The sequence below is a fragment of the Mustela erminea genome, chromosome 6 (genome assembly GCF_009829155.1).
Source record: "Mustela erminea isolate mMusErm1 chromosome 6, mMusErm1.Pri, whole genome shotgun sequence".
NCBI classification, from domain to species: Eukaryota; Metazoa; Chordata; class Mammalia; order Carnivora; family Mustelidae; genus Mustela; species Mustela erminea.
In genome coordinates this window covers 102,220,557-102,233,077 of record NC_045619.1, presented here as the reverse complement: position 1 = coordinate 102,233,077, position 12,521 = coordinate 102,220,557, and the positions used below count along the sequence as shown (strand labels likewise).

The window sequence follows — 12,521 nt, the reverse complement described above, 5'->3', positions numbered from 1 at the left end:
GAAAAATAAACACAACCGCAGAGATAGGTGATTGGACAAATAAGAGTTAAATGTTAATGGTAGAATCTGAGTGCTGGGTATATGGGTGTTATTTTCTTTTTTTAAGATTATTTATTTATTTGACAGAAAGAGAGACAGCAAGACCAGCAACACAAGCAGGGGGAGTGGGAGAGTGAGAGGCAGGCTCTCCACTGAGCAGGGAGCCCAGTACAGAGCTTGATCCCAGGCCCTGGGGATCATGACCCCAGTGGAAGTGAGACACATAACGACTGAGCCACCCAGGTGCCCCTCGCTGTCTTATTCTTTTAACATTTCTAAATAGTTGGACATTTCTGCAGTAAAATCTTGAGAAAACAAGCAAATGGAACAGCCTGGTGACCACCTCCCATTGGCAGTCCCTCCCCAGAGCCTTCCGTGCCCCTGGGCCTTTGCAGCTCCCTTCCTGGGCCTGTTCTGGAGTTAGCCCACCCAGTCACAGCTCCATTCACCACATGCCTGTGGGAAAGGGTAGATGATGACCCCAAGAAGTCGGGGGCTCTGGGTCCTGTATGACCACAGAAACTGTCTCCCCATCAGTGCGACTTTCCTTGCCATCATGCCCAGTGTCACAGAGCAGATAGATGGGTGGTCTTGCCTCTGCCTCACTGAGTAATTCAACCAGCATGTTGCCCCTGAGCCAAAGGCATCTCCTTCCTGGAAAGGACAGGAATCCCTGAGTGCCTCTCCCTGTAGAATCTCCCGCCCTCTCATGGGGATTCAAAAGGGCTCCGGAGAACAAGGCTGCCAGGGAGCATGTTGCTGGAGGGCTGGTAGGCATTGGGAAGGCAGGGAACACCTGCTGAGCGGAGACGTGGTGAGGCAGTGAGTGCCCTGTCAGGGGAGGTGGAGCTGGCTGCCCAGGGTCTTCACTTGTCCGGGGACCCAGGGAGAGCGGGGATTGGGACACTCAGTGAGGCTGAACTTCGAGGAGTCTGTGGGATTTCTGACACTGAACATCTGAGGAGCAGATCACTCCACACCCAAAGCAGGGGTTGGGGGCAGTAAGGAGATTTTTGAAAGTGTGTCCTGAAGACTTCAGTACAGAAAAACACACTATGGGGGCACCTGGCTGGCTCAGTCATGACTCTTGATCTCAAAGTTGTGGGTTCAAGCCCCATGTTGGGTGTAGAGTTTACTTAAGAATAAAAATCTTAAAAAGGGAGAGAGAGAGAAAGAAAAACACCATCTTGGGGATGGTCTAAACAGGTGGCTTTAAGATGTTTTTGCCCAAAAGCAGAGTAAAAACACAGTTGACTTCATGAGGCTATATACACACACTCACACACTTCCTGTCACTTACCCTTCCCATGTGCCATGCACTCTGACACCTTCTAAGGTTTTCTGTTCTCTTCCATATAATTTCTTTAAATGCTGGTTACACCCATTACTTTTAAATCCATACGTTATGACTTGGTTTGAAAAACACTGATCTAGACTGACTCAACTTCATAGGTAGAGAAGACGACGCCTGAGTTTACAACATGGTTTGTCCACACCAGCAATACTGACATTTGGGGTCAAGCCCTCCTTTTTTTTTTTTTTTTTTTAAGATCTTTTTATTTATTTGAGGAGGAGAGAGAGACAGAGCATGAGCAATGCAAAGACGGGTAGAAGGAGAGGGAGAAATAGACTCCCCGCTGTGTGGGAAGCCCCATGTGGGGCTCGATCCCAGAACCCTGGGATCATGACCTGAGCCAAAGGCAGACGCTTAACCCACTGAACCACTCAGCTGTCCCCAGACACTTCTTTGTCGTGGGGGCCTTCTAGCATATCCTAGGGTAGTTAGCAGGACCCCTGACCCCCCACCCCCTCGATGCCAATAGTATCCATCCCCAAGTTGTGACAATCCAAAATGTCTCCAGATACTGCCAAATGTCCCCTGGGAGACAATCACCCAGGTTGAGAATCACTGGTTTATGCTGTTAACGTTAGGCAGAGCCCATCCACAGGTTTTCTGACTCCAAGGCTAAATCGCCTTTCCAAACACAAAGCTGCCTAACGGGACATCTCGGCACTCTGGATCACATAACCACTCAGCACTCTGGAGTCACATAACTCCCAATTAGCCCTATCTTTATTTGCTTCCTTCCCTCCCTGCAGAGCTCAGGGGAGAATCCCAATGCGCAGATGAGGAAGATGAGCCGTTAAAAATTGCCAGTGAGCCCAGGGGGGACTCCCACACTCCACAGACGCACAGCGGGGCCAACTTCCTATGGCCACGGGGAGAAGATGGGCTGAGCCTCCCCTGCAAGGGGCCAGAGCAAACCAGGGACGTCCTCCCCCATGGCTCTGTCTCTCACCTGGCCTCTTGAACTCCGTGACCGAGGCGGCTCTGTGAGGGAACAAGGGCCTCCCGCCTCATGTTGGAGCGGGAAGTCTGCTGGGGAGCAAGCTGGCAGCTGGAATCCGTCAGATCGGGGTGCTTTCCTGGACCTTAGAATGTGAAACTCACTAGTATGCATTTCTAACAGACACCCACCTCCACTCCTGTGATTCTCATGCAGGTGATCGTCTTCCAAACCCTGAGAAATGGGGGTCCAGTCTAATAGCGCCATTTACTGATATGGAAACTAAGGCTCACCCGGGGTTAAATGACTCAGTACAGGGTGGGTTGTCAGTCTACGGCTCTCTCTGGGCAGGCATGGGAACCGGATCCCTCAGCCTGCCGGAGGAAAAGCAGTCTCTCTGAGCAGGGGTCTCCTGGACTCCAGGGGCCTCGCTCCCTCGTCCCTGTGCCAGTGGGCCAGGAGCCCCATAGCTCCAGCCTGCTGGACCGGCCTGACCAAGAGCCAGGATGGAGGACAGGGTCCCCCGCCCTTTGCACCAGGTGGTCCTTCACGCTCAGACATAAACACTTTACCCAGGATATGAACAAGGTCCACAGGCACTCGAGAGGAATGGGAATTTGTGGTTTGGAAGCAAGGAAACAGGATGTCATTGGAGAACAATGGGGCAGAGGTGTGTGGGAGGGGATACGGGCATGCACGTGGAAACTGGAACTGCCATGTCCAAGCATGCCTGACCCCATGTCTGGGCTCCTGAGGAAGCAGCACTCAGTGGGGTGTCTGCCCCTCCCCCTACTCGTGCAAGGACACTCTCTCAAATAAAGAAATACATAAAATCTTAAAAAAAAAAAAAAAAAAAAAAAGTGTGATGAACCTGTATGCTGCTTTAGGCCAATTACCTGTTAGAAAACTGCTCCCTGACAAGTTGTTATAAGAACAAGAACCCAGTGGAGGGTACAGTGTGTGTGTGTGGGGGGGGGTGTCCCACTGAAATGCTTTGAAATAGAGAGGCCTAACACAGCCCTGCACTTTCTCCTTTGCCCTTGAAAGCCTGAAAAGGATGGGCAGAAAGGCCAGCCCTTGGGCACAAACCCAAGCGATAGGCTGGGGAGGAGGGACTAATGCTCCCCTGACCTTGACAGAGACGGCCCCCAGGGCCCAGCAACCCATGGCCCCACCACGTTCGTGCCCAACAAGTGGACACCCTGTGTTAAGGGGCTGCTTTCAACCATGAAGATGGGAGTAATCCTGCACACCTGTCAGTGATTTCTCTCCCTCAATCCTCATGGTGTCCCCATCTTAAAGATGAGGAAGGGGCAGCGGGGGCACCGGCGCACTTCCCTAAGAACACACCGTGAACAGGGGGGCTCCCAGACAAGCATGCCGCTTTCTAACCACAATTGTGGCTCTTTCTACACTTCCCTTTCATGCTGGGGGCAGAGCCACATCATGCTGGAAGATGAAAACAACCAGCCCCCCAAGTGGATGAGCCCAGGGCTGGATATTGCCAGTGTGGTTGGGGGCTTCCTGGAGGAGGCAACAGTGACAGTCTGAGTCCCCTGCCTGCCTCCGAGGCCAGCCCTGAGCGGGGAGGGGTCTGGAGTGGGGTGTCAGTGGGGGACAGGGACTTGTTCAACATGATGCTGGCCTCCCTGAGCCCAGAAGATGCACTCTGTGCTTGGCCCCAAGATTTCTTTACACATGTTTCAAATCCATCTCCAGGGTAAGGAGTCCACAGCCGGTAGTCAAGACAGCAATCCCTGGGTCTCCGTAGGGTCCCCCAACCTGGAACGTCCCCTGAAGCCCAAGGCCACATGGCAGAAAGCGTGTCACTCTTTCTTCTTTCAAAATCTTTCTCCCATCACTCCTAAATATCCATTCCGACTGACACCCCAGGGTCATCTTAGGGAGGGGTTCTTGGGCAGGAGGTCTATATAGAACCCCACTATGATTTTTTAAGATGCATACAACTGAGTACACATAGAAAGATCAGTGGATGGTTTCAATGTCAATTTCATAATTGGGATAGTTGTGGATAGTTTTGTACAATGTTACTAATAGAGGGAAACTGGGTAAAGGGGTACACAGATTAGTATTTATTCTTTTTTTTTTTTTTTTTTACAACTGCATGTGAATCAATAATTAGCTTAAAATAAAAAGTTGGATTTAAAAAAAATCTTGGATATTCTCTCTGGTAACTTTTAGGTTTCTTATGGAAATACAAGAGGCCACTATGGGTTTTTTCATTGAGAAGCAAGACAAAAAAGAGAGAAATGGGTTTTGCCTTGTGATGAGAACCCTTAACCCTTAACCCTGCTCTCTTAGCAACTGTCAAGCATACCATATAGCAGTGTTAGCTAGAGTCACCGAGTCATACAGCCCATCTTTAGGACTTCTCTGTCGTATACATGGAAGTTTGTACTTTGTGATCACCTGCCTCCAATACCCCCTCTCCCTACCACCTGCCTCTGATAACCGCACATCTGATCTCTTTTCTAAGAGTTTGGGTTTGTTTTTGGCTTTTTTTTTTTCTTCGTTTTTAGACTCCACATGGAAGTGAGATCATCCAGTATTTGTCCCTCTCTGTCAGACTTACTTCATTTAGCAGGACGCCCCCAAGGTCCTTCCATGTTGCCATCAATGCACTGTGCTTTTTCAGGTAGAGAAATCCACTTAAAATAAACATTGGGGCTGCCTGAGGGAGGAGGTCCTCAGCCTTCAGCCTCCAGGGGAAGGAAGGTCAGGGGTACTTTTTCTCTGCAACTACTCTCCCAAGTCTCTCCACAGCTGCTGCTTCTGGAGCAAGAGGGGTCCCCAAGTTCAATGTTCAGAATGGCTTCCTCCATTTGCCAGGTGGCTGGGGATGTCTGTGGTCCTTGTCAACCCCTGCCTTTTTATTGAGGCCAAGACCCCCCTACTCCCTCCTTTTTCCCTTCCTGGACTGTTTTGGCTAAGTAGCAATTCCCTCTTCATCCTTCCAGCTGCACTAGCTCCTCAGTGCTGCTGAATCGGGACACAACTCCCCCCCTCAGGATGTCAGCCTCACCCCATGACCAGCCTTACCGCCCACGACTCCCCAGTCCCATGCTTCTCAAAGTTTGATCCCCAAACCAGCAGCCGCAGCAGCACCTGGGAACTTGGGAAATGAGCCTTGCAGGGCCCCCTCCAGATGCACAGATCCAGAAACACTGACGATGGAACCCAGCAAGCTGTTTCTAAGCAGCCTTCCCAGCGATCCTGAGGTAGGTTGTTCGAGAACAACTGTGCCGGCCACACTGACCTAACCACTAGGCAGCACTGAGGGAACATACATGCCTTTCAGCCTCTTCCCTGTGCCCAGGCTGTCCCCACTGCATGCAGCCCCCTACCTGTCCTCTTGGTCCTCTCTGCCCAACTGGAACCTCTCCCCTCTCCTCACAGGCCATGCTTTTCACAAAATCAGCTCTTTGGTACAACAGAGCACTGTGCTGTGTGAATCCGCACCCCACCCCCACCTTCAGTGTTGCCGGAGACCCCAGTGAGCCGCACACCAGGGGACAAAGATGAGAGAGACACGGTCCTTGCCCTTAGGGAGGGGGGGCTCACAGGGGAGAAGGGAAGGTGGTGGCCCAGAGAAACTCAGCCCACTGAAGTCGCACTGAGACAGGCTTTCCAGCAGAGGCAGGGTGGGCAGGAAGGCGGCAGGAGCCTCCCAGTTAGGACGGCTGTCAGCCCGCGCAGCTCCCAGACCATCTTGCCCTGCACTGAGCACCAAGGGCTGCATCCAGCCTGGAAGACTGGTGGAGTGACTGCCCCAAGGGCCCCAGGGCCTGCATCTCGGGAAGGGTCTGGGTGTTGACCAAATCTCTCCTTGACCAAACCTGAATCAGGCTTCTCTCAAGTAAGCCCCTACCTCAGGCTCTGTCCTTGGTCTGATTAGTTCAGTTCGGCAAGAATCTTGTGGGGTCAGTTAATCGAAAATCCCCCATCCTCAATATCTGACCTGCTCCTCACACCCCTCCCTCAATGTCTTATCACCCAGCCTGCCTTCAGCAAGAACCCTGTCGAGTGGGCTTAGCCAGATGTTATCCCTGATGTGCTCCCCGTGGTAATTTTCCATCCCCTCATCCCCACCCAGCTCTTTGGCTGTGAATCCCCACTTGACCTTATGATACTTGGTGTGAAGCCCCACATCTCTCCCCTACTGCAACCCCCTCCCCAACCCATGGCAGTGGTCCCTCTTGAATAAAGCCTTCCTAACTATCTTTACCAAATGTCATGAAATCTGTGCTTTAACAGTGTGGGTCTGTCCATTGCCATGCCATCTCCCCGAGGCTGCGGACCCCGTCTCTGCGAGTTTTATAGCGTTCTCGCTCACCCATCGCACACACCTGATTTATTCTTAGGGTCGCCAAACCACAAGCTCCCATCACTGCCTCCAGCCCCACTCCCCCCACCTCCCCCAACCCCTGGCCCAGAGAGCTCCCTCTCTAGTGCAGAGGAACGTTCTGCATCCTGACAAAGCCAGGATCCAAATGCAGCTCGACCTTTTGTTAACCATCAACCCTTGGCAGGATCATACCACCTCCCTGGGCTCGGCTCTTCATGTGTGAAACAGGGGTGGCTGCACCCAGATGCACATCTCAGAGCTGCTGTGGGGTGCAGACCTAATAGGGGCCAAGTACCAGCACTCCTCCAGGAGCATGTGAGGGGCTCAACATCAGCCAGGTACCCTGAATTCCTCTGTGAACATAGCAACGGCCCCTTCTGTATGCCAGGAGCACTGGGTATTACAGAGCATCTCCTGGCTCACTTCTCCTGATGTTTTGGAGCTCCCAGAGTGCTGCCTGGACCCAGAGCAATGCAGGAAACCACTGGAAAAGCAGGAAGACTCTCTCCACCCCACCAGGCTCCCGAGAGAGAGAGAGAGACATAGCTAAGGGAAGATCTTGGTCATGGAAAGGCCATTGCCATCCACGCTTCGGCAGGAATCTGCAAAACTCAGGCACCGACATAAGACTATCCCCGCAATCCCCCACCCCGCACTGAGGTTGGGCTTAACTAGCATCTGAACTGAACCCCTCCCTTCAGTGCCCCAGACTCACCGATAAGCGAGAAGGAGTGTTTCTGGCAATCTCCAGCCAGGAGGTAACTACAATCTCCTGCAAAACTGTACATGCTCTCATCAAAGGTGCTGATGAAGTCGTCTCCAAAGAGGCTGCATCGGGCCAGCGGGGACCTGCCGACAGTCCCTTTCGTGCAAAGTGTCCCTGGAGGGAGAGACCGCAGGTGAGCAAGCTGGGACCATCAGCCCAAAGCACTTCAGCCTCGTGGAAATGAAGCTGTGCCTGATAAAAATTAGGGAAGCACATTCCTTCCTAAACAAGACTCAGGTTGTTGCGTTTGGCCCTCAAGAATGACCCAGGACTCACAGCAATGCTCGAGGAACAGCTTTTCAGGATATCTGTTTGTTTGAATGATGTTTCCTCACTGATTTAAAATGTAATGCATGCTTATCAGAGAAAATTTAGAGAATACAGAAGAAAAATACAAACAGGGTAAAATCACCTGTAACCAACATTCAACAGTAATTAGAGTCAAGGTTTTAGTTTTATCTTTCAGTTGTATTTCACAACATTTATACAATTAGAGATTTTTTTACGAATTTGTGATCATCCTATACAAACTGTTTATAACATGTCTATTTCTTCAGGTATTATAAAGAATTTACCATACCGTTGTGTATACTTGCAAAACACGATTTATAGTGACTATATTTTGCATCTGAATGTATAGAGTATAAGCCCCTACTATTAGGTTCTTAGCATTTTTTGATTTTTAACATATAAGTAGATTGTAATGAGCACCTTTATGCATTAATCTACTGGTATATTTTGAACAGTGTACATTGAAACAAATTAGCCTGTGTGTCCAACACACAGAATCTATGAAGACTTAGCTCCTCTAGGATCATATGCTAACTCCCAGGAGACCCTCCTGCCACCTTTCCAGTGTGTGTGTGTGTGTGTGTCTGTGTGTCTCTGTGTCTGTGTGTCTGTGTGCTCAGATGGGGCAGTAGGAAATTTCTAGTTGCCTGGGTCCACTGGCACAGGACCCACCTAGAAGGAAGCTGTAGAGGGTACGAAAAATGTCCATTTCTCCCCCAGACTACACTGTGAGCAGCAGGCTGGATGCTGCTGGCCTGAGTGATCTAAGTGAGGACAAGTCAAGGTCAGAAAATGGTCCCTCTTGCCATTCCCAGACTCGGTATCTCAGCAAGGGAAGAAAGACAGTGTAATCCAATGAAAGAGGTCTCCTGGGACCTAGGAGAACCGACCTCTGATCTCTGCTTTATGTGACTTTGGAGCATTTATTTTTCCTCTCTGACCATCAGTCCCTTTGTCTGTACTCTGAGAGGTTCAACTAGATGACCTCTGCAGTCTCTACCCAATTCTTGAATTCCTTCTTCCCCATCCTGCAACCCCACTGCAGAGGACTGTCCTGTGTGGCCCTTGTGCTTCTTAACTGTCCAATCAGACTGACACTTGCAGCCACCTGCTCCTTGAGGAATACAGGTAAGCGGCTCAGTGCTCTGAAGAAGCTTCGCCAGAGGAATGAACCAGTGACTCTGGCAGGCCCAACACATGCCTAACATGGGCCTGGGCACACAGGTGAGCTCCAGACACACCTGCTGATTCCTCAAAGAGAGTTTTTCCAAATGACACTGAGACAGGAGTAAAGAATGGAAGCAGTTTGAGACCTACCTGGCAAGGTGAGGGCCAGAGCCAGCAGCACTCTCGCAAGTCTGGCAGGAATCATCTGCAGAGAGGCAGGAGAAATCATCACTGATCACTGGCCTCACAGATAGCCACTGGTATGCACTACAGTCCATGTGCGAAGTGGGAAAAACATTTTTTTTTAAGCAAGAGAAAAGATTGATCTTCACTGGCCCCTGTTTGCCTTGAACATGGAGCACTGGTCCCCCCTAAAAAAGCTCCCAGCCAAGCCCAGGCCCAAGAGTAGCAATCACTGTGAGCCAGACCCCAGGTGCCCTTCTCCAAACAGCCGTCCCGAGCCCAGGCAGAGGACGAAAGCTCTGCCTCTGGTCCATATGCCCCCAGGACTGCCTGGCCTCTCCTTACCCCGCACTTCTGCACCAGCCGGCAGCTAACACACACCTAATCCCCCCTGCCTCTCCATCCTTCCACACCCAAAAGCATCCTGGGGAGAAAGAACTATTAAATGCTTCTGTTCCTACCACAGGCCCCAGATGTCGAGAATGCTTGACAACCACATTTGCTGGTCCATCTCCAGCATGATGCCCTGAGCACCTGGCAGGGTGCCAGCCCCCAGGAGCTACTCAGGCAATGAGCTGATGAATGGACAGCAGTCCAATAGCCCCAGATCCGGGCAAGGCCCCCCATAGTGTGCCTCCCCGCAGAGAGAGAGACCATTGACTCTGGCCACAGAGCGCACCCCAAACCCTCACAGCCCCTCTCCTCTTGAAAACATTATTAAATAGATACAGAATCTATCACCAGAGATTTGCTGGGGGTGACACCTTTCCTGCCCAGTGCCTCATCCAACCCAGGAGAGACAAGCCCAATCTGTCATGCATATGCGAGAGGGACACTTAGACGTCTAGAGCCACATCTTGGTCTCAGAGCAGGTGACCCTCTACAAGCTCCCAACACTCAGGTACATCAAGCTGCTCCCAGAACACAGCCAGAGATAAGCGCAAAACTCACTCCAGGCTTGCCTCGTCGTATGTTACATGCAGTAAAGTCGGACGTGAACAGAGGCGGCCACAGGACTCCCTAGCAACAATGGAGGGCAGGCCATTGGATGGTCCCTGGCTTTGAGTCACCCTCCCAGTAAGCCCTTCTAGCCCCGGAACAGAGGACCTCCCCTCTCCCAGGGGCTGGGACCAGTCCTGATCTTCCTCCCTGAACTGATCCAGCCTTGCCCCCCAAAGACCAGACCTTTTCCTGCAAGCAGGGGTGCAGTTATCCCCAGGTCCGTTGGGAAGCTCAGCGTCGCACAACAGGTGCTGCCCGCCTAGGCCATACTCCCGGGCAGCCAAGGCCGAAGGGACTGCTGCAGCTCTGGGCTGTCTTGCTGCTAAGTGACCCAGGGGCTGCACTCCCACAGCCAGGGGGAGATAAAGGCCAAGTTGTGACGTCCACCAACCCCCCTCCCTTCCCACCACAATAGCAGAGAGCTGCCCCAGCAGGGGATTGGCCTCCTGTTAATTACCACAAGGGAACAATGAGCGGAAATGGTATTAGAAATACCTCCAAGCCGATAAGGCTTTGAGGAGTTTGGTGGGAGACCTCGGACAGCTGCCATAATGAGCTGCCTTGCGATCCCCACGCCCCCCTCGCCCCAACCCTGGTCCTCCCTGCACGGAGGGCTCCACACAGACGTGATGACCAGGAATGCTGGCTGTCCCCCAGCAGGCTGGTCCAGGCCAGGGAAGAGTCCAGACCTGATGAACACAGCCTCTGGATCCGGTGGCCAAGGACAGACTCCGGGGAAGTTTGGAAAAACACCTCGACCTGAGCCAAATCAGCCACTGTGTTTGGAGAAAGAAGAGAACGAATGCTTCCTGTCCACGTTAAGGTATGAATGATGTAGTCCTGGCCTGGACAAAAACAGGCCCTTGAGTCGGGGCTAGCATTCACAGACTAGTTAGATGAAGGGCCTGCTCCTGAGCCCAGGCCTTTGTAAAATGATGGCCGGGGCCCTTTCATTCTTGTCCTCCCCCCAGAGACTCTTCCTCCCACTGCTGGGACTGACATGTCCCTGACCTCATACACCACACACACACATACACACACACACACTCAACACACAACACATACCCCATGTGCACATACACAGCATACACACATGTATCCCACACAACACACACCCCACATGCACATACACACACAATATATACCACATACACACATAGCACATACACACACCACACATGCACACCACCTACACAACACACACAACACATATACCACACACATACCCACATATCACATACACACCACATATACTATCCATACCACACACACTACCACATGCACGTAAATGCACCATAGACACACATCACACACCTGACACAACACACATTCCACATGCACATACACATACCTAACACATACCACACATACACCACATATACTACACATGCACGCATACCATATACACATACAACATACACATACACCATATGCACACACACCACATACACACACAATATACAGATATACCCCACGTGCACATAAAAACACACACACCACATATACACATATCACATATGCACACATACACACACCAGACAAGCACACACCATATGCACATACACATCATACACGCCACATATATACACTCATACCACATACATACACACCATGCATGTACACCATATACATATGTATAGCACATGCATATACACAGCAACACACAACACATATACACACCACATATGCATAACAGACACACACCATACACATGCACACTATACACACACCATACACATCATATCACACACAAACATACACATACTACAAACCATATAACACCACACATACACACACATATACCACACATACACAACACATGCACATATCACACACACAGCACATATACAGCATACACATACTACACCATACAGACCACACACACCACATACATTACCATACGCACACATCCCACATATACCACACATACACATACCCCACACATGCTACATACATACCACACCCGCATCCACCACACACACCCCACATACCACACACACCCCACATATACTACCCACACCATACAAATACCCACATAATACCACACACCACCATGTGTACATATACACACATACCACATACATGCAATACACACACCACACACATCACACATGCATGTATGTACCATATACACACCACACACACATACCTCAATCCTTCCTCCCATTTCTAAGAGCCAAATTCTCCACATAATCTGCTAAACCTATCCCTGCTAAAACAGGTAGCTGATAAAAACAGGAGGAAGGTGACTCACTATGGGATTCCAGGCACCATCATGGGCAGACACAGACACATGTAGATAAGGAAGCCCACCTCACTGCTTCTCACGTATGATTCCCACTTGCCCTAAGACTCTGGGAGACCATTCTGTCCCCAACCTCCCCACTCCCCACACACATGCCTCATGCTCTACCACTCC

The 12,521-nt window shown here is 50.9% G+C and overlaps 1 protein-coding gene across 2 annotated transcripts in view; it reads right to left on the bottom strand.

Annotated features, from left to right (window-relative positions):
* The window catches only part of VWF (von Willebrand factor), a 135,657-nt gene extending 125,148 nt beyond the window's left edge, over nt 1-10,509 (bottom strand). The window contains exons 1-3 of one of the 2 annotated variants that reach the window (XM_032349034.1): nt 10,286-10,509; nt 9,068-9,122; nt 7,409-7,573 (exon numbers count right to left, since the gene is read on the bottom strand). In XM_032349034.1, the coding sequence (XP_032204925.1) occupies nt 7,409-7,573; nt 9,068-9,122 (220 nt within the window). In that variant the 5' untranslated portion in view covers nt 10,286-10,509. Of the gene's footprint in view, nt 1-7,408; nt 7,574-9,067; nt 9,123-10,285 lie in introns of those variants that run through there. The other variant, XM_032349032.1, reaches the window with a different exon arrangement.
* Nucleotides 10,510-12,521: the final 2,012 nt, after the last annotated feature.